This window comes from Octodon degus, unplaced genomic scaffold, assembly GCF_000260255.1.
Source record: "Octodon degus isolate 3935 unplaced genomic scaffold, OctDeg1.0 scaffold00131, whole genome shotgun sequence".
Lineage (NCBI taxonomy): Eukaryota > Metazoa > Chordata > Mammalia > Rodentia > Octodontidae > Octodon > Octodon degus.
The window spans coordinates 6,627,295-6,650,300 of NW_004524707.1; the positions used below are offsets into that span (position 1 = coordinate 6,627,295).

Sequence of the window (23,006 nt, forward strand, 5' to 3'; positions counted from 1 at the left end):
GGGGCTGGCCAGAAGCCAAAGCAGCACCATTACACCACCAGCAAGACACAGCCACTAGGCAGGTCTTCAAATCTCAGCAGAATGAAACTGTTCCTCCCAGGTGTGTCAAGGTTGAGTCTATGGCTCTTCAGCCCAACAAGTGTCTTCCCTAAACTCAGCTTCCAGATGAACACCTCAAATATCTGCCTAGTTCATCCTTGGAACCCTCCAGAATCTGGGAAAATGAGGGCCCATCTCTGAAGAAGTTTGTAAGCACTAATCAAATGAACTCACTTATCTTAATTCATCTGGAGTATCAACTAGAAGTAGGACAAAGACTAATTCCCACTGAACAAAAACTAAATGAAAATCTGAAATGTTTCTTTGCAATAATTTGATATTTTTGCTTTTTCAAAGGAGACATTGACTGTGCCAAGCAACCATTCAGGCAATCACTTTTTGAATACGTCAAAATTCCAAGACATTCAGACTGTTTATCATTATTTAGTTCTTTTTATCATCTCCAAGGCTAACAACCCAAAGTAATCCACCAAAACCCAATACCTTTTAACCACAGGGAGATACCTGAACATCCCAACAGATGATTACCTCCAAAACTCATTTTAGCAAAGAAATAACTCAAACCAACATTTACAGAGGGAAAAAATGGAATGAGATAATGTGGTATCTATTACTATGTCAATTGCCTCTAAAGCAGCCACAAGTCAGCAGTAGGTAAAGGAAAATTGCCATAATTAGGACAAGCAATAGTAGACATTCAACAATTGAGAACCAAAAGGAACATCTGCCAGTGCAGCAGCCGCATCTCCCCTTAGCCAGAAGCTTGTACTCCATGAGGAATAACAGCAAGCTTTTGGTCTCTTCCATACCCATTCACCGGCATGCAGGCTCTCCAATCCTCCAAAGGACAGGAATAGCAGGCAAGGATGTCTGGGAAGCATGCACCCTTAATGGTGGACATCAGTCATGCTAGTTCCCACCCATTCAGTTACTCTTCTGTTGACCACCCATGTTTAATTCAGCATTAAAGACATGACAACAAGGTCTGAGATTTGAGGATGTACCTGACTCTCTCTCCCCTCCAGTGGTGGTGGAATCTGATCAGCAAAACCAATCTTCCCTGGATCACCCATAAAGGCACTAACCTCATCCACGTTCTCAAAAGCGTTGATGACATCATATGGCAAACAGGACAGAAGGTCAATCACAAACCATGTCTTCAGGTAGTTCATGCGGATAAGTTTGGGGTCAGAAATCACCTCCCCCGCTGGTCCAACAAAGGTTGTATGAAAATTCAGCACAATGTCCACCAAAAAGATGACATCCACGATGCTATCCACAACCAGCCAGGCCACATTGTTCTGCCTGGTTTTAAAGGAGACATTGTAAGGGACCAAGATGGCTGTGTAGAAAGTCAAGATCAAGATGATCCAATCCCACGTGGTCTTAAAAACACAATAGTGTAAGATGATATGAGGAGGAGTCTTTGGTGCCTCTTGCTTGTACTGGGGAAGGATGTCTGAGCCCAGCTGCAGGACCTGTACAGAAAAAAACATGGCCAAGAGAGAACTGAGTTAGAATTTAACTGCAGTCATCTACAGAGTCTGTGTCTGCAATGACCAATACTCATAAAACTCTGTATAGACTGTTAGCTCCATCAGGAGCATAAGGAGGACTGGCAAATGTTGGTGAACATGGTAACTGAAGCAGTCATATTGAAACAATGACAAGTTATTATGGGACAAAATGTAAGCCAAGCAACTAAATACTCCACATACATTTATCTTGCTTAAATCTAAATAGAAATTTTTTAAAAGCCAGTTATTGGGGCCAGGGAGATAAGAGTTCAATCCCTGGTTCTGCCACAAAAAAAAAAAAATCCAGTTATTGTACATGACAGGTGAGAAACTGAGGCTTTAGAGAGTTAAGCAACTTTAATCAACAAACATTTACTGTTCTGTGCCAGGAAATGCTCTAGGCCCTGCACAGAAGGCAATTAAGGAAGGGTCAGAATGCCTGCTCTCAATCTAGTAGACAAATAAAGGATCATTTCAAATTGTATTAAGAGCTAAGTCAGAGCCAGGAACAGGAAGAACATAGGTGATTTGATAAAAAGTAACCAAGGGGGAAGGATGGAAGTGTACTTGACTTAAGCCTGAATAACAACAAAGAGCCAGCCTTTCAAATCTGTATGGAGAAGTTATCTCAGGCATAGGATATTATGGTATAATGGTCCCAGGATGAAGCAAGCTGCACATTTTCAGGAAGAGAGAACTAAGGCAGCATGGACAGAGTGTACTACAGGGCTGAAGGAGACACCGGAGAAACTTATGAAGCAAAGCAGCAACCAAACCATTTGGCCATCCCAGGTACAAGGGGGTGCTGGATTTTATTTTCTATACAGTTCAGTATATAACTGGAGGGTCTGAGACAAGGTAGTAATAATCTAATGCATGTTTTTAAAAAGACTGAATTGGGACAAATGATTTAAGGAAAAAAATAAGATTAGGTTACCTATCACAGCTTGGAAGAAAAATCAGTTGGTAGATAAAAACAGTCTGAGTTCAGATATACATTTTTTAAATTATTAATTTAGGACAAGGTGTTCAGGGTGCACAGAGTCTCACTATGTAGATCAGACTCATAGTGATTCTCCTGTTTTCAACCTCCCAAGCACTGAGATTACAGGCACACGCCACCATGCACAGTCTCAATTGCTGTCTCAGGGCATCCCAGGGGTAGGAGTAGGACAACCTGCCTGGGATCAAATCCCAGCCACTGTGCTCTGCTGAAGCAAATTCTTCAGTCTGCTGAGCTAGCTGGCTGGCCCTATAAGATATGCTTCTTAAGTAAACCCAATCAGGTGCTCTGGTGGGTAGAAAGAAAGGGGGAAAAAAGCAGATACAGGTACTAACCACCACACACCAAGAGCTCAGCATGGTGGCTGATCCATATCAGGCATCACGAGACTGTTTTGAAGTGAATGATTTAACTCTAAGACTCAAAGCTACCAAGATATGGAGCTAGGCAACATTTTGGCCCTAGCCTTTCAAGGTCAGTGAGGACTCAGGACATAAGAGAACCAGTACTGTAACATCCTGTAACTCAGTAATGTCCCAAATTTTCTGATCAAGGAGATTATGGGGCCACAGAAGAAAGTGATCAACAATGTAGAGTGTGCCTAAAGAGAGTCACATGGAGAGAAAACATTCTCTCAGACTTTCACAGAGAGCAAATTGGTCAGGCATGGCAGTGACTCATCCTCAAGGCTGACACTGACAAAGGATCTACAAACTGCAATACAGGGTTTCATGCTAAATCCTGAAGGGATTTGACTGACCTTGCCAGATACAAAAGTTACATTTCTTGTTATATAGGTTTTGCTTTATCTTGGTCTTAACCATCCAGCTGAAAAGTATAATAATGAGTTATGAAAAGTAAAGCCATATTAATATGCTGAACTGTAAAAGGCTCAAGTCAACAATTTCTGACGTTGCCAGTCCTGTGGATAACTCACTACTATTATGGACTACTGGAGTATATTGGATTATTTTGCCAAATTCATGCACCTACAATATTTAAATGGCAATGGAATATCCATCTCTGACAAAACTAAACAAAAAAGGGGATACAAATGAAGGACCATTTTGTATCTATTTATACAAAATAGGATAGATATACAGCTACTTTCTCTTAATTCAATGAGAAGAAAGATTTGTAATAATAATGTTTGGATAGGATATCATGTCTGCACCTTGTACTATGAATAACCACTACAAAGACAACAATATGCAATGTATTAATTATTGAAATTGTCCTATTAATCAGTTTTGAAACTGTCTCATTGTTACTTGTTTCTCAGTAAAGTTTTAAAAAAAAGACATGGAGCTAGGATCTAAACTTAGCTGTATTTAAAACATGCTTTTCTATCTAAGTTATATCTCCCTAAGTCACAAACTTCTAAAGAAGCAGACTTGGTACAAGAAGGGGTTCAAAGAAGGCTGGCTCCAGGCAGGTACAGTGGTATATGCTGTAATCCCAGCACTCTGGGAGACTCAGTCAGAAGAACTGCGAGCTCAAAACCAGCCTGGGCACATATGAACTTAGAGAGACCCTGTCCCAAAATAAAAATAGGGCTGACAATGTAACTCAGTATCCAATCCCCAGTGCTGCCAAAGAAAAGAAGGAGGGAGGAAGAAGGAGAAGGAAGAAAAGAACGGGAATAACTCCAAGGCTTTCACCATCAACAAAGAAAAGACTGTGCCTTCTAATAACATGCCAAGCTGGAAGAGACTCCTTAATGACCCCATTTGTACCACTGATGAGTTCTTTACTGCTCTTGGGGTGTAACCCCTTCTTCTTATGCCAAGGGAGCTTCCATTTACCTCTATAGATCGATGACCCTCTGGTAAACATGAATAAGGCAAACTTGTTTGCCTTATGGTTGCCCCTAATCCTTAAAAGGGACAAAAAAAAAAAAAAAAAAAAAAAAACTAAAGATGCCTAGAGTATCCAGTGCTCATCTCTGGATAGGGACACTCATTTCTCCTTCCCATGAAAAAGAACTTAAACAAGTAGATTTAGGGAATCTTGGGCCTAAAAGCCTTAGGCAGGAAAGAAGACCTGCCTATAAAAATAAACCAAATAAAATTCCCAGATGGAACATCTGATTCTGAGCAGATAACAGTGTGTATGTACAACTAAGGGCCCTGAAAATTATCTTTAAAGCAAATGTAAAAGACTGAAAAGTGTGTGTGGCGGGGGGGGGGGTGAAATGGCTATGAATAACACAGTGTGAGCTGGGTTTTCCTTTTGCCTCCTGTGTTCTCAGATTTAGAACTGAAAGAGTAACTATGGACAAACTTGAAATTCTCAGACAACAAACAGAAATTAAAAGAAAAATCAAACAGAAATTTTAGAACCAAATATTACAATAACAAATATTTAAAAATCCAATGGTTACATTCAATAGCAGAATGGAGAGACAGAGCTTAAGACAGTAAACTTGAAGATAACACATGATTAATATCACTGTACACTTGGTTGTTCTGTAATAGACATTATTTTGCAACAGAGAAAGAAAAGCGCATCATACAGTGATAAAAAGTCCATCCACCTAAGAAAACAACGCAATCATAATGTACATGAACCCAAAAGAGAAGTGCAACATGTGAAACAGAGACTGACAGACCTGAAGACACACATGCTTCCACAAAACAGTTGATACAACAGCTAGGTAGCAAGGATCAAATGCCATGAGCCAAGAAGATTTGACTGACATTTGTAGAACACTTTCCCCAACAGGAGCAGAACAGACATTTTTCTCAGGGCAGATGAACATTATTTAAGGCAGACCACATGCTAGTCCACAGAACAAACCTCAACAAGTTTAACAGAATTAATACAATACAAATGCATCCACAAGTAGAATGAAATTAAACTAGAAATCAATGACAGGAAAATATCAAATTACTTGAAAACTGAGGAACAAACTTTTTAATAATCTATGAGCCAAAGACAAAGTACCAAGACAAATTTTAAAATATACTGAATTGAAGAACAATGAAAATTCACCACATCAAAATTTGTGGAATATTGCAGATGACATGATACTTTACATAGAAGACCCAAAAAAATTCCAATCTAACAATTTTAGAATTAATAAGCAAATTCAGGAGCATAGCTGGATACAAAATCAACACTCAAAACTTAATAGCATCCCTGTACACAAACAACAAACTCACTGAGAGAGAAATTAGGGAAAGACCACACTTCATAATAGCATCCAAAAAAATAAAATACTTAGAAACCAATCTAACAAAGGAAGTAAAGATCTTATACAGTGAAACTTACAATACTCTGAATAAGGAGATTGAGGAGGAAGGCAGAAAATGGAGAGCTCTCCCTTGCTCATAGATAGGAAGAATAACACAGTGAAAACAAACACACTCTTGAAATTGTTATACAGACTTAGTGCAATTCCAATCAAAATACCAAGTATACCTCCAAGATCTAGAAGACATTTTAGGAAAACATTCTTAAAATTCATTAGGAAACAGAAAAGAACTAGAATAGCAAGAGCAACCCTGGACAACAAAGGCAAGGCAGGAAGCATCACAATCCCTGACTTGAAATTATACTACAAAGCTACTGTGATAAAATCAGCATGGTACTGGAAAAAAAAATCAGACCCAAGGATCAGTAGAACAGATTAGAAGATGCAGACACAGATACATTCCGTTACCATATCTTTGACAAAAGTGCCAAAGATGTTCACTGAAAGAATAATACCTTCTATAATAAGAAGTTCTGGAAAAACTGGCTGTTCACATGCTGAAGACTAAAACTAGACCCATGATCTATCACCATGCACTAAAATAAAGTCAAAATGGCTGAAAGATCTAATTATTAAATCAGAAACACTAAACCTACTGGAAGGGAAAGTAGGAAGAAATCTTGAAGACACAGGAATAAGCAGAGAAGTCATAAACAAAAACCAAACTGCATGGGAAATACTTCAAAGAACCAACAACCAGGACCCCACCTTCTTAAAAAGCTTTTGCACACCAAGATAAATCACCCACCAAGTGAAAAAAACACACAGAGTGGGAAAACATTTTAGCTAACTGTTCCTCAGACAAAGGACTTCTATCTAGAACATATAAAGAGTTAAAAGAAATCAGGCCCCCAAAATTCAAAGACCCAATCCAAAAATGGGCATGAGATGAATATATACTTCTCAGATGAAGAAATATGAACAGAAAATAAATACATGAAAAAATGTTCAACATCATTGGTCATTTGAGAATTGGTCATTTGAGCAAGTCAAAACAACACTGAGATTCCACCTTACCCCAGAAAAAATGGCTGTCATCAAGAAATAAACTAATGACAAATGCCAGAGGATCTGCAGGAAAAAGGAAACCTCCATTGTTGGTGAAGTGTAGACTGTTATAACCATTGTAGAAATTACTGTGGAGATTCTTCAAAAACCTAGGTTTGGAGGTTACGTTTGACCCAGCTACTCCCTTGATGGGTATCTTCCCAGAGAATTACAAACATCATATCACAGCAATAAATGTGCACCCCCCATTTACAGCAACACAATTTATAATGGCTAGGTCTCCAAAAAAATATCCAAATGCCCATCAACTGAGGAATGGATAAAAAACAACGTGGTCTTTTATACAATAGAGTACTACTCAGCTATAAAAAAGGACAAACTTAGGGTTTTCATAGGTAAATGGATGCAATAAATCAGACTCACATGTGTAAACATCATATTGTCTTCCTACTATCAGAAACTGAAAGAATAAACAAGATCCAAAATGTATAATAGATATTTTGAAAAAGAAAAAAACTGCTCCAAGGGAAAAAACAACTGGGATGGGGAAAAGGAGAAAATAAGGAGGGGGGATTACCCCCCCTTACTTTCTACAATATATCTAACTTAATTATAATAATAAATTTTATTAGTTCATTGAAAAAAGATTGTTCTTACACTATTTGATCAGTTTTGTATATCTATATTTTGTGATCTGAGCAACTGTTTTGAAGATAACAATATACAATATGTTAAACATTGCCAATATTCTACTATCATTGTGAAATTCTGTATCTTTGTTTTATTGTTTTTCTTTCTCTAAAATAAAAAATATGGAATACAGTTAAAGCAACACTGATGGAGAACTGTGTAACACGAAATATTTACCTAAGAAAAGAGAAAAAACTTTAAATCAATAATCTAAACTGTCACCTCAGAATGCTCCAAAAAGAAGAGCAAAATAAAACTAAGGCAGGCAGCAAGAAGGAAATATTAAAGAGCAAAACTTAAACTGAAAACAGAAAAACAAAGACAAAAATCAATGATATTTGAAAAGATTTATAATATTAAAACAATATCAGGCTAGGAGTAGAGCTCAGTGGTAAAGCTTACACTTAGAACACAGGGGACTTTAGGTTGAATCTCCAGGCAAAAAATAAAAAAAAAACATATATATATATATGACATCAACAATCCTATAGTGAGACTAAAAAAGAAAAAGAGAAAAGACTAGTGCCAAAATCAAAAATGCAGCAGGGACTAACACTCTAAACCCCAGAGACTAAAAAAAGATAGAAAGGAACTGCTGCAAACAACTCTACACACATAAACTTAACTATTCAGACAAAACAGACCTTAAAACACACAAACTACTACAACTCACAGCCCTATAACTTTTAAGGAAATCAAGGTCATAATTTTAAAACTTCCAAAAAGAAGTCCCAGATGATTTTAGTGATAATGGTTCCAACGTTTAAATAACAACAAATGGCAATTCTACACAAGCTCTTCAAGCAAAGAGAATCAGTAGAAACTCTCTTAATTTTTTGGACCTATTGTTACTTTGATTTCACAGCCAAAGACAATATTAAAAAAAAAAACTACAAATATGTCTCATAAATACCAATGCAAAAATCCCTAACAAATACCACCAAGTGGAATTCAGCAATATTTTAAAAGAGTGACCAGGTAGTATGTTTCAGGAATAAAAAAATTAGTTCAGTTTTTGAAAACCAACTCCATCAAGGTAGTCTGTCACATTAACAGGCCAAAGAATTATCACATGATTATATCAACAGATACAGAAAAAGCATTTGACACAATTTTAAATTCATCCATGAATTATAAAAAAAAATTCTCAGAGAAAGTAAGCATAGAGGAAATTTCCTCAACTTAGCAAAGATCATTTGGCAAAAATCCTACAGTATATGTCATACTTAAAAATGAAAGACTGAATGCTTTTCCCTTAATATGAGGAACAAATCTCTACCAATCTTATTCAGCACTGTACTGCCGCTGCAATAAGCAAAAAAAAAGAAAAAGAAAAAGAAAGAAAAGACAGCTAGATTAGAGAAATGAAACTATACTCATTTGCTAATAATATAATGATCTATACAGAATATCTCTAAAAATCTACATTACAAACTTCTAGAATTAATAGGTGAATTCAACAAGGTCATGTAATATAAACATATGGAAATTACTATATTGTATTTCTATATGATAGAACTGGACACCAAAATTTATAATACAATTTGTAATTGCTAAGAATACTTATGTAAATATAACAAAATATGTACAAGACGTGAATACTGAAAAACCACAAATATTGATGAAAGAGATCAGAAAATAGAGAGGCATACTGTGTTGATAACTTGAAAGATTCAACATAATAAAGACATTCATTCTTTCAAAATTGATGTATAAGTTTAACACAATTTCTTTCAAAATGCTAGAAAGATTTTTTTGTAGGAATGTACAAGATTGTTCTAAAATTTGTTTGGAAAAGAAAATAGAACAGCTAAAAATAATTTTGAATAAGAGCAAAATGGTTCAAAATTCATCAAATTATGTACATCAGAAATGCTCAGTTTTTATTTTTTGTTTGTTCCTATTTTGAAAATTGATTGTACTTCAATAAAACTGATTAGATATGCAGACAAATGTAAACATATAGAGGATACCGAAACTGCCCCGCACACATTCAGCCACCTGACCTTTTTTTCCTGGTGGAGGGGAGGCTCAGCCTGCCGTGAGGGCGGGGCTGCAAGGCATGTGGCGCTGGGGATCCAATCATGGTCACCTGCGCCTGCCTAAGCTTGCCTAAGCAGGTGCTTTAGACCTCCGAGCTATCTCTCCGGCCCTAGCCACCTAATCGTCAACAAAGGGAACAAAAATATAAACTGAGAGGGGCTGGGGAGATGGCTCAGTGGAATAAGCGCTTCCCGGGCAAGTGCAAAGGCCTGAGTTCAATCCTGGTTCCGCCAAAAAAAAAAAAAAAGGGAAAATTTTGGGCTGGTGAGATGGCTCAATGGTCTAAAGCACCTACTTACAACAAGCTTAGCAAAGCACAGGGACCACGGTTCAATCCCCCAGCACCACATGCCAGCCAGCCCCGCCCCCTGGTGGGCTGAGCTGGCCACACACACACACACACACACACACACACATAAAAAAAAAATTTAAAAAAATAAACCTTTAAAAAAAAAATATATATATATGCTGAGAAATGACAAATGCTGAGAAAACACAGCCCTTTCAGCAAATGGTGCTGGGCTGGTGAGATGGCTCAGTGGTCTAAAGCACCTACTTAGAACAAGCTAAGCTAAGCAAAAGCACAGGGACCACGGTTCAATTCCCAGCACCACATGTCAGCCAGCCCCGCCCCCTGGTGGGCTGAACTGGCCACACACACACACACACACACACACACACAATAAATAAATGAAATGCTGCATGTGTTTTAAAAAAAAAAAATGGTGCTGGGAAGACTAGCTAGCCACCCAGATGAATGAACGTATACCCATCTCTCTCACCCTGTGCTAAAAACAAATTTAAAATGGATAAAATATTCATACACAGAAAAACAATCTGTTGGAAGAAAAATTTGGAAAACTATAGAAGACATAGGTAAAGATTCCTGCACAGAACCCCAATTAAATAAGACATAATGCCAGGAATCAATAAGTAGAATTTTATCAATTTAAAGTTTTTGTACAGCAAAAGAAATGATCAACAGACTGAAGAGGCATCCTACAGAATGGAAATTTTTTTCCCAGCTACCAGAGAATTAGCACCTGGAATATATAAAGAACTGAAAAAAATTAGACCTCCCAATGGTAAAAGACCCAATAAAAAATGGACAATCATAATAAGACACTTCCCAGAAGAAGCATAAATGATTAATGAGTACATAAAAAAAATGCTCAACATGTCTGGTCCTTAGAGAAGCTCAAACTGAAACAACACTGATATTCTATCTTATTCCAGGATATATAACAATCGCCAAGAAATCAAATAACAAATGCTAGTGATGCTGCTGGGTAAAAGGAACTCTTCTACATTGTTTGTGGGAATGTAAACTAGCACAACCATTCTGGAAATTAGTATGGAAATGCCTCAAAAAATTAAACATTGAAAATTCTATCCATCTCAGCCATCCTCCTTCTAAGTATCTTCCCTTAGAGTTAAAAGCATCATAATATAATGATACACATAACCCATGGTTAAGGAAGCACGATTCACAATAATTAAATCATGGGAGCAGAATGCATGTCCATTAACAGATGAATGGGCAGAGAAAATGTGACATGTATACATGATGGAGTACAACTCAGCCATAAAGAAGAATAAATTTGGATCATTTGTAGGAAAATGGGTGACCTAGAGACCTTCATGTTAAGTGAAAAAAATCAGACATACAACCTTAAATATCACATGGTCTCCTATGAGAAACCATATATATATATGGATATATATATATGTATATATATATATATATATATAATTTAAAGGGCAAAATAAAAAGTAGACCATAGAGAACAGGGAAGCATGCATTTTACAGAAGGGATGAAGGGGAGAAGTAAAAAGGGCTAAGATATGATACGTATGTGTCCAGCTCCTCACGATGAATGTATTTATTATGAGCTATAAACACATACTACACTAGGGCTGGGGGACATAGCTTCATGCTAGAGTGCTTGCCTAGCAAGCACAAAATGCTGGCTTCCATTCTCAGATCAACAACAACAAATAAAAGATTATTCAAACACACTACACTAATAAAAATAAAAACTTAAAAAGCAGAAAAAATAATCTGAGGGAGCAAATGATACATATAAGCAGTTTGGTGTGAGAAATCCTCAGCCCACATTACTAGCTATGAGGGTGAAGATGGGAGGACAGAAGCCAGAGAACACAGCTGTCTGAAGAAGCTGGAAGAGGCAAGGATATTGCCTAATTCTCCTCTAGAGCCTCTGGAAAGAAACACAGCCCCCACATCCCTCAATTTTAATTTAGTGAGACCCATTCAAGCCATTGACCTCCTGACCTGAACATAATAAATGTGTCCAAGGTAATTCCTACAGAAGCCATAGGAATGATACACTACAGTGCTTCACATGGTGATTATAAATGACAAGCGTCTTCAAGAGGGTGCAGATAAATTCAAAGTGTCCTTGCAGAAAGTAAAGAAGATGAAGGTAAGAAGTTTAGGAAATAGAAAAGGGCAGAGGCCAAGAAATTCATGCACATCAAATCAATTTCTATCTGCAATAAGAAGTGGTAACAAGGAAAGGGAATACAGACCATAGTGCCAGTGAGCGTGGGTGCACAACTCTCACGTGGGTCATGGGGTGGCACTACCAGTAGTGGTAGGGTCCTCAGAAGGCAGGACCTTGCAGAGATCCTTAAACCACTGAGAGAATGGTCACAAAAGGGGTTGTGCGCTGGCAGCCCATGTTCTCCTTTGCCTCCTGGCTCCCTGCGTGAGCAGCCTGCTCTGCAGCACACTCTCGCCAGGATGGCTTGCCCTCTCCATGGGCCACAGACTTGATGGAAAACCAAAATAGAACTCTAAAAAAAAAATAGGCTTTTTCTCTTTAAATTTTTTTTTTTAAAAAACAAACCTGCTTAAAGCTAAAGAGGGAAGTAGAAGAATCAGTGTGCTTGATTTTATGACAATATGCAGCTTTAGTGATTAAGATTGCGGTATTAACAGAAGAACAGACCCATGGGCTAATGGAACAGAACAACCTAGAAATAGATCCATACAAATATGTCTACATGACTTTTTGCATCCTTTTATGTTTATTTATTTTTTATTTTAAAGAGTAAAAGCAAAAACAAACAAGAAAAACAAAGACAGAAACAAAGCAACATACAACAATATAAATGGTACAGAATTTCAAAACAAGGATAGAAAATAATCAATGATTGTTATATTACATATTACTATCATCAAGTGTTTTGCTCAGATTACCACATATAGGTATGCAAGACTGATCACCCAAGTAAACATTAACTCTTCCTTTCAATAAATCTTAATTTTTTCCGTGTCGTTTTCACTTTTTATTTTTTAATTTATTTTAAAGAGAGTATAATAATACTTGATAAGACATTAGAAATTACACACATTTAGAAGAACAAGATGAGAGTTATTCAACTGCTGTTTTATATTGCACATTGCTGTCCTCCATGTAGTCATTCAGATATATAATCTCAGATATTAGTATATAGAATTAGTCAGTTTTAAACATTGACTGTTACTTTCAAAAAACTGATGGAAACTAGTAGTATAATCATCTCAGCTATCCTGTGTACATACTTACATAATTTCCCCCTTCTTTTCTTTCCTGTCTTTCCTCCTTTCCCTATCTCCATTGTTCATTCCTTATGTTCAATTTATTTGCATTTTATTATATCTGCTGCATCTTTCAGATTTAATTTATTCTTCCATATTCTTAACCTACACAGAGAATATGATGTTTACACATACTGATTTATTTCATGAATAAGTATAGCCTCTAGTTGCATCCATTTACTTATAAAAGTCTCAGGTTTATCTTTCTTTATAGCTAATAATACTATATTGTATAAAAACACCACATCTTTCTTATCCATTCCTGAGGTGATGGGCATTTGGGTTTGTTTCAAGATTTAGCTATGACAAATTGTGCTGCTATAAACATGGTGCACATATATCACTGTGATATGATGTTTAGGGTTCTTTTGGAAAAATACCCAGAAGGGGAATGGCTGGGTTAAGTGGGACTTCCAAGCCTAGATTTTTCTTAGGAGTCTCCACATTGATTTCCATAGTGGTTGTACCAGTCTATATTCCCACCAAGAGTGGAGAGGAGTTAATTTTTCCTCAAAACCTCTCCAGAATTTGTTATTAGTTGATTTCCTTATGATAGCTATTCTTTCTGGAGTGAGATGGTATCTCAGTATTGTTTTAATTTGTATTTCTCAAATGACTGATGCTATGAAACATTTTATCATGTATTTATTTGCCATTTGTATTTTTTCCTCTGAGAAATATGTATTAATCTCAGATGCCCATTTTAGGATTGGATCTTTGAATTTTAGGGGCCAGATTTTTTTAGTTCTTTATTCTAGATAGAAGTCCTTTGTCTCAGTGATTGTTGGTTAAGATTTTTTTTCCCAATTTGTGGGTTGTCTTTTCACTCTTTTGGTGATTTCGATGTGCAGAAACTTTTCATTAAGATGATATCCCACTTATTGATTCTTCGAAATATTTCCCATGTTTTGTACTATCATCTGGGAAGGGGTCTGAAGGGAGCCAATCTCTGGGTACAGAGCCAAAACCAATGGGATGCAGGCTTTTACCCACAAGTGTGTTCCCCATCTGAGATCCTTAGTGATACCTCACAATCTCTGCATAGAATCTGAATTTCTCCCACTGGGGAGCAAGCTGCTGTCAAAGAATGAGCTGGCCTAGTGGTCTGAGTGGTCATGGTGCAGTGCACTCCCACACTTCTTTCCTACCCTTACTGGTATGAGCAAGTGCTTTTAGTTTCTTCCTCTGGACAGCCTTTAAATGGAAGCTTCCAGCTGCAGAGAGCTGATAGCCCTTTGGGATGCATTTCCTAAGAGCAGGCTGGTGTCTGTCCTATCACCTGAACTAACTGGGAGTTCCCCAAAGGCAAAGTACTACAATCTTCCTCACCCTGCTCATATAATACTCAATGCCAGGCTCTGCACACAGGAAGTGCTCATTACAGGCCTCTACTGATGAAGCCAAAAATGGGCATCTTCAACACTGATTATGGAAGAAATAAGGTTAGTGTTTTTTCTTCAATGAAGAATAGGAAGATCTCACTAATCTATCACCTTTCTCTAGTACATTTACTTCCAATATCCTCAATGTACTACATTTTTATTGCTTAGAATCATCCTGTGAGGGAGGTTCTCCAGATGGACGAATGGAGGCCTGGTGCAGTGGAGAAGTGACTCATGCTAAATCCCATAGAGGATGAACAAGCAGAAAACAGAGAGCTCAGGACATGAGTCGCACCACAAGCCGCCTTTCAGAGCACAAAGCATTCACCATCACATTTCACACACCTTTATGAGAAAATCTAGCATGTTGCTTATCTTACAGATTGAGAACATGGCCTCACGAGTTAGATTATTTGCCCACAGTTTACAATGTATGGCAGTTTACAAATTGGGCCTTAAGCCCATATCTAGGTTCCACTGTATGGACATTCCTCACTTAATGACCAAGTCCCACTCCTGCCTGCGATGAAGTGACGAGGTCCTTAAATGAGTTGATCACTAAATGAGTAATTGTATGTCGTATATATATTACACTATTTAGAACAAAGAAACTGTCAAAAGAAGCCCCAGCTTGATGACTTTACCTTTATTTGCATAACTCTTACCTGAGTACTGTGACATACAACATAAAACTACAGTACCACACAGTACAGTATAATACTACCAGAAAAAAATTACAGTACTGCATAAACAACGTATATCATACAAAAGACAGTGAGCCTCTATAAACATGGAACATAGAACTGCACCCCAAAAAAGATTAGTCATAAGCCTGAGCACAAAGCTGTGAGTCTGAAGAGCATGCTTAGTCTCCAGTCCAAATGGTGAACTGATGTTATTAAATGAGGACTATCTGTGTGCCAACTCCTCATAGACAACTGTGTATCTACAGAACCCATGAATGACGCAACATACCATCCTGTCTTCTGAAATCACTCCTGAACAAAGGCACCTACTGCACACCTTCTCCAGGATTTCTCAGTTTAGTTCCTGAACCAGACACACTGGCCAGAGTTTGTCTTCATTAAGACAGACTATGCTACCAACTATGCTAAGCCTAAATAAGGAAAAAACAAGACAACTCATGCTTACCCTGAAACTCTTCTGAGTCAAATGGACATTACCCTACAAAGTAATTTGACTGAGATGGATGAGAGACCATGAGGTTTTTCTCTAAGCTTTTAAGTCCAGTCTTCTGCTAACCTCATTTTAGTTCATGTTTTTGCCTCATGAAACACTTTAAAAAAAGAAAAGAAAAGCCATGAAACTCCCGCATCCTCCAGTGGCCACATGTGTACAGGTCAGTCTCCATCTCGCCCACCTACCTCACCTTGCTTCAGTACAAACACTGTCCACTCACTCCTTCCCCGACCCCCTCAGGAGCCTCATGCCACCCCTCTGCCTGTGTTTCCCTCTCTTCTTCCCTTCAACCCCTCTTTGGACATAAACTCTTTCCTTCATCATCACATGACACAGAACAACTGCATTGTTTGCCACAGCTTCTTTGCCACTTCCTTCCAGGGTTCAATCCCCAGCTCTAGAAGTCTGCCTCATAACTGCATGAGGCTTTGGGGGGACAACTAGACACAAAGCAAAATAGATGGCAACATTTCTGTGGTGTAGCCATACTTTTAATTCTTAATAATTCTAACTTTGAGAAACAAAAGCTGAAAGAACATAGCTGAAATACTTCTCAGTAAAATAAGAAGGAAGTAAAATTGTTACCCAACTGTATTTCAAAAAGAGATTTTATTTGTGAAGGTATCAGGTGGGTGTCAGCTACAGTGAGGTCTATGTTTAATGACTCCTGCCCTCCCACTGCCTTAACTGCTTCCACCAAAGAGCAAGCGCACCATGGAAGAAGTCCTATGAATAACACCCCCTGGTGTATGGAGAAGGGTGTTTACAGAAATTAAGTAGCTGTTTAGCTACTTTAAAAAGATAATAAAATTTCTAAAAATTAACAATATAAACAAACAACTAATTAAAATAACACATTGAAAAAGTATACAAGAGAAGAATGCATTAGCCTAAATTTAATGATCAGAAAAACTATGATTTAAATGATAAGAAATACTAAAGTATTTTGATATGTAAAGGCAAAAATTATTTGTTATTCTCAGACTCTCTTAAAGGACTACTCATAGATATGCTTCTGAGAAGTCAAATTAGGCATTAACTATAAAATAAAATAATAATGGCTAGTAGGGAAGATAAAAGTAAGGAACAATGAAAATGCCAAATGACCACTTTGGAATTAAAGTATTCTAAGGTCCTTTGCAGGAAAGTGATTGACTATAACAAACATGTCAAAATGTTGTTTAAGTGTAATCAATAAAAGAACAGAAATACCATGCATATCTTTCGAACCCATAGAGAAAAGTGCTATCGAGGAAAAATCAGAAAATAGGGGAGGTAAACAGAAAATACAAAATTAGACACCAAAAAGAAGCCCAAATGTATCAGTACTGACAGTAAGCACACACAGATTAAATCCTTCACTATCACATTAGGAGTGTGGCTTCAGGAGCCAGACTGAGTGTGAATCCTGTTCTTCCCACTTACTAGCAATGTACTCTCTCTGTGTGTGACTTTCTGATTTCATAACCTACACAACAGCAATGCCTGCATTAGAGGGCTATTGGATGGACTAGTTATCACATCTGTTTTTATTTGGTAATGTGTTTGTGTATTATTAGGGTGGTAGAACAGTTACAAGCACTGTAAAACTGCAGTAATGCCACTCATGCTCACGTTCTGCTTTTGTTGTTGTTGTTGTTTTTCCAAATGTGTCTAGCAATATAGCTCACACTGGCCTCAAACTTAACAGTTCCTGCCTTGATCTCTGGAATTACAGGCATGCACCACCACACCCCGTTGATGTTGTTAACTAAAAGCAAGACTTGGATATATGTAGATTAAGATACACATAGATATTTTTCATGTCTTTATAAAGATATTTTTCATATCTTTATAAAATAAAGACATGAAAAAAATATGCTAGGCAAGTACTGATTCAAAGAAAGAATCTATAGCATTATGCAAATAATATTTAGGTAGAAAGTTTTACTGGATAGGTATATAAATGAGAATATTCCCAAATGATAAAAAAAAATCCACTAATTTTCCTAATGGAAAAATATGGGCAAAGAATATTTACAGAAAATATACAGAAGAAAAATCTGTAAGACTAATAAACACTTTAAAAGTTGAACTTCAATTAAAATTAGCCAAATGTAAACCAAAATGAAATACTATAAACCACAAGACAGAGAAAACTTGAGCATTCTAACACTATCAACTGATAACAGGCATGTATACACATGGCCTTCTCCTACATTGCTGGCAAGAGTGTAAACAATAGACTCTTTTACAATAGCAAAGAGCCCAGAGAGAAAACTGGAAAACAAACAAACAAACAAACAAAAGAACTAACTTTTCACCAAAGAAGATAAAAAGTTGGAAAAGATGTTCAACACATTTATCCATTAATAAAACACAAATAAAGCCCCTGATGAAGCTGGGTGTGGTACCCTACACCTTGAATCCCAGCTTTCAGGGTGACTGAGGACTCTATCTGAAATTTAAAAAACAATGCAAAGGTTAGCTCAGTGCAAAATCCGTGGGCTTAATTTCCAGTAATACAAAAGGGTAAAAACAAAACAAATCAAAAGACCACAGTGAGATATTCATTAGAACAGGAAAAAAAAAGAACACCAATGCAATACTAGTAAGGATACAGAGAAACTACATTTTTTACAGATTACTGAGGAAGATAATAAAAGATATGGTCAATTACAACTGAAAAATGTTTGATAGTATTCTTAAAAAACTAAGTACACATTTGCATATACACAAATACACACAAAACCAAGTCAAAAAACTCATGAGCCTTTATCCCAGAAAAATGAAAACATGCACTCACACAAAAATTTATATGTTTGTAATACCTTTACATAGCAAAAAATTTGAAATAGCTCATATTGTCCTATGATGGGGGATGGTTTAACAAATTATAACCATACAATGGGAAAGAAACCCAACTTCTGGTGCACACAACAGCTTGGATAGATGCTACAAAACTATGCTAATGAAAAGCTAGTCTTAAAGGGCTCACTCTGCATCACTCCATCTATATAACATTCTCAGAATGACAGGAGTATAGAAATGCAATGCAAATTAATGACTTCTGAGGAACAGGGATGGGGCAAGGATCTGATCGTAAGGGCTTGTATAAGAAGTCCTACGGAGACAATCAAACTAATAGTATCTTGATTGTGCTGGTGGTTACACAGATCTATGCATTAAATAAATTCCAGGGTTGGGAGTATAGCTCAGTAGTGGAGAAATATTTAGCATGTAGAAGAAAGAAGTTTGGAAGGAATGGGGGAGAGAAGAGATTGCATAGAAATACATGCACGCATGAGTATAGGTAAAAAAACTGATGAAATCTGTATATGATTTTTACTTTAACAATATCCTACACATGTCCATTTCTTGATTCTGATATTACACTACATCTAGCTACATAATATATCACTACTGGTAGACGCTAGGTGAATGATACAGGATACTCTACTAGTTTTACAAGTTTCTGTGAGTTGATTTCATAGGATAAGCATAGACATTTATCAAGAGAAGACAAACAAGTGACTAACAAGTATGTAAAAAATGCTCAGATCACTATTCACTAGAGAAATACAAATTACAAAAAGACGGTACTTCACGCCTGTTAGGATACTGTTTTAAAAACTAAAATAAGTGTTGAAGAGAATGTAGAAAGTCACAAAAGATAATAAGATATGGTAACACAGGCCTGAAATCCCAGCTACTTAGGCAACTAGGTAAGTTTGGTACCAACATAAAATTTTATAAAAGGGCTTAGAATGAAGCTCAGTGGGGGAGCATCTATAGCCCTAGGTTCAATCCCCAGTGCAAAGGAAAGAAGGGAGAAAGGAATAGAGGGAAGGTGGAAAGGTGGAAGAAGAGAAAGGAAGGGAAGGGAAAAGAAAGTAGCCCTGTGCACGGTTGGTGGTAATGTGGTTTCGTATATTCTTTAAGGAAAACGACATGCAAGTTCCTCTGCCTCCAAAGGAAATGGAATCAGTATGTCAAGGCAATGTCTGAACTCCTACATTTACAAAAGCCAAGATACAGAGTCAAGGTATCATTGACAGTCACTGACTGTCCAGCAATGACTACATGGATAAAGAAAATGTGGTAGAACCTGTCCTTCTGTAGTGGCGGCCCAGGAAGGAAACAAGGGCACTTCTGTGTGACGTCATGCCTTTCTTTGATGTGCAGGAAAGACTGGGCATTAGTATAGATTGTCACATGATGATCCAAAGTTCTGAACAGCCCTACAGAATTGCTTCTCGATACCATGATTTTGAGAAAGAATGGCTAGAATGTGCACATGGAATTGGTGCTACCTGGGCAAATAAAGAGCGCAAGATAGAATATGAAGATTGGTAGACTGTTTACTTCAGCAGAAAATGATGAAACGCATGAGTGCCATCAAGAAGCAGCGGGATAAGCTAATAAAGGAAGGGATGTACACCCTTCCACCTCACCACTTGGGCAAGGAGGAGCCAGCCCCTGAGCAGGGCCGCTGCCAGTGGCTGGAGGCTGATCTTCCTGCTCTTTTCCACTGCAGTGATTGTTTATTGAAAAACCTCTGTCAAATGTGTAAAAATAAAGGAATAATGTGTCCTAAAAAAAAGAAAGAAAATGTGGTATACACACAATGAAACACTGTTCAGTCTTTAAAAAAAAGATTGTCAGTTGCAACAAAATAGATGAGCCTATAAGAAAAATAAAGTAAACGCAGAACGACAATTGCCCCATAATCTCACTCATAGGAAATATATATTTTAAAAAACAAACTGAACTCACAGAAGTAGAAAATTGAATAGTGAGTGGTCAGAAGGGGCTGGGGTAGAGATCAAAACATTGAAGAGATGCTGATCAAAGGATACAAAATTTTAATTAGGAAGAATAAGTTTGAGAGACGTACTGTACAAAAAATAATTATAATACATGGAAAATATAGTTAATAATACATTATTATATTCTTAAAAATTGCCAAGAGATTAGACTGTAAGTATTCTCATATGAGATGATATAACTTGAGCCATTCCACAATGCACACATATTTTGAAATATAGGACACAATAAATATATCGCTTTCATTTTTCAATTTAAACATATTCAATTAAAAAATTAGCACTACGGCTCTAACACTTGTTACCCTTTGTCTTTTTCATAATAATCATTTTAACAGGTATAAGGTGGTATCTTACAGTTCTCATTTGCCTTTCCCTGATGATTAGTGATTTTTGAGCATTTTTTCATATACCTGTTGGTTATTTCAATTATTTCAACCAAAATAAAAAATAAAATGTGGGGCCAGACAGATAGCTCAGCAGATTAAAGCACCTGCTTCGAAATGTTTTTGTAACAATAAAATCACTTTATTTTCATTACAGTAGGAAAAAAAAAAAAGCCAAGTCTGGAAAAGGTTGAAAGTGTATCAAATATTTCTCTGAGATAGTTTAGAGGGCACGGTGGCGAGTGGGTCCTGAGGAACAGGATAAGAGAATAACTCAGAGATGAGGATGATAACTTCCAGGAGCAACTGAAGGGAATTCAGATGCTGCCGAGACTGAGCAATGACAGAAAACCTACGAAGGTAATTGTCTTCTTCCTTCTCTGTAAACCAAGCATTGTGAGAATAAGGTAGAGCCTCAATTACCATTAATGAAATGAGTTTCAGTTCCATTTTTATATAATCTTGGATAATTTGCTTCACTTGGATAATTTCAGATAAACTAGATTCCTCCCCCATCCCCCCCCAAAAAAAAAAAATAAAATAAAATAAAGCACCTGCTTCAGCAGACGCAGGGACCAGGTTGGATGTCTGGCATGCCATGCCGGCCCTGCCCCCAAGGCACACCGAGACAACAATTGAGAGGCATGAGCCTGTAATTCCTGCACTTAGGAGGCTAAAAACAGGAGGATCACTATGAGTCCCAGCTGTGTAATGAGACCCTGTAAGACCCTGTACTAAATACACAAAATAAAAATAAAAAATAAATAAAATAAAATAAAATGTGAAAAACATACAAGCCCTTGTAATAAAAACATATACACTGCTTTAAAATGCTTACTACAAGGATACAATGGGCATTATGTTTTACTCTATCTCTGGTGTATTAAAATCTGATAAGGAATTTGTTGCAGACTGGGAGAACAAATCAGTGGGTTTTTTTTTTGTTTGTTTGTTTGTTTTGTATTTTATTTTAAGGAAGGGTCTACAGGGTGTTCAGGGTCTCACTACTAGATCAGACTCATAGTAATCTGCCTTTTTACAGCCCTCCCAAGAACTGGGATTACAGGCAAATCAGAGCTAAAAACTATCCGGGACCTCCAGGGACTCTACCAATGAGGTCTTACAATGCAGATCTAAAAAAATTCCCTAGTATTCCCAAAGCGGGAGGGGAAAGGAGCAACCTTTAGAGGTATCAGACCATTCCATTTGCTCTCACCAAAGCCTGCCCTCAGGACAAATTACTCTACCAGCCCTGATCCTGTTGGTTTTTATCAGAGCTTAGCTGACAGTGAGGAAGAAAAACTCAGCTGTAGCACTCTCTAGTCCTCCTGTCCTTCCTAAGGAGGAGGGAGGTGAAAACTGAGAAACATTTCTGAAGGGGACAGCACTGGGACACAAGCTCAGTAAAGTATCTGTTCACAGACCTACATAACACCACACAGAGACAAACAGAAACACACACACACACACACACACACACACACACACATTATCACATCACTAACAGTCTGTTTACCTAAATTCTATTGTCCTAATATCTCATATCCTGCTTTCAACCAAAAGCCACAAAGCATATTAAAAGACAAACAGCACAGTCTGAAGAGGCCAAACAAGCACTAGAACCTGAAGCTGATATGGCAGGATTATTAGAATTATCAGACTGAGAACTTAAAATAACTATGATTAATATACCAAGAGTTCCAGCGGATAAAGTAGATAGCATACAATAACAGATGACCTATGTGAACAGAAAGACAGGAATCCTAAGAGAGAACAACAAGAAAAACTGAGATGAAAAAACACTAACAGAAACAAAGGATGTCTTTAATACGCTCATCAGTAGATGGATCTCAGCAGAGGAAAGGCTCTGAGCCTCCAAATATGTCAATAGAAATGTACCGCACTGAAAGGCAAAGAGGGGAAAAAAAAGACCAAAAACAAAGAACCAGAATAGAATATCCAAAAATCATGGGACAAATACACAAGGCACAAACACACATAAAGAGGAGAATCAGATGAAGACTAAAGAAACAAGAGATATTCTGCAAT

The 23,006-nt window shown here is 37.2% G+C and overlaps 1 protein-coding gene and 1 pseudogene across 1 annotated transcript in view; one reads left to right on the forward strand and one right to left on the reverse strand.

Moving 5' to 3' along the window:
- Positions 1-23,006, reverse strand: part of Kcnh1 (potassium voltage-gated channel subfamily H member 1) — a 468,268-nt gene that overhangs the window by 369,478 nt on the left and 75,784 nt on the right. The window contains exon 6 of the mRNA XM_004641166.2: positions 1,146-1,538. Within this exon, the coding sequence (XP_004641223.1) occupies positions 1,146-1,538 (393 nt within the window). The remainder of the gene's footprint in view (positions 1-1,145; positions 1,539-23,006) is intronic.
- Positions 19,896-20,958, forward strand: LOC105743531 (annotated as a pseudogene).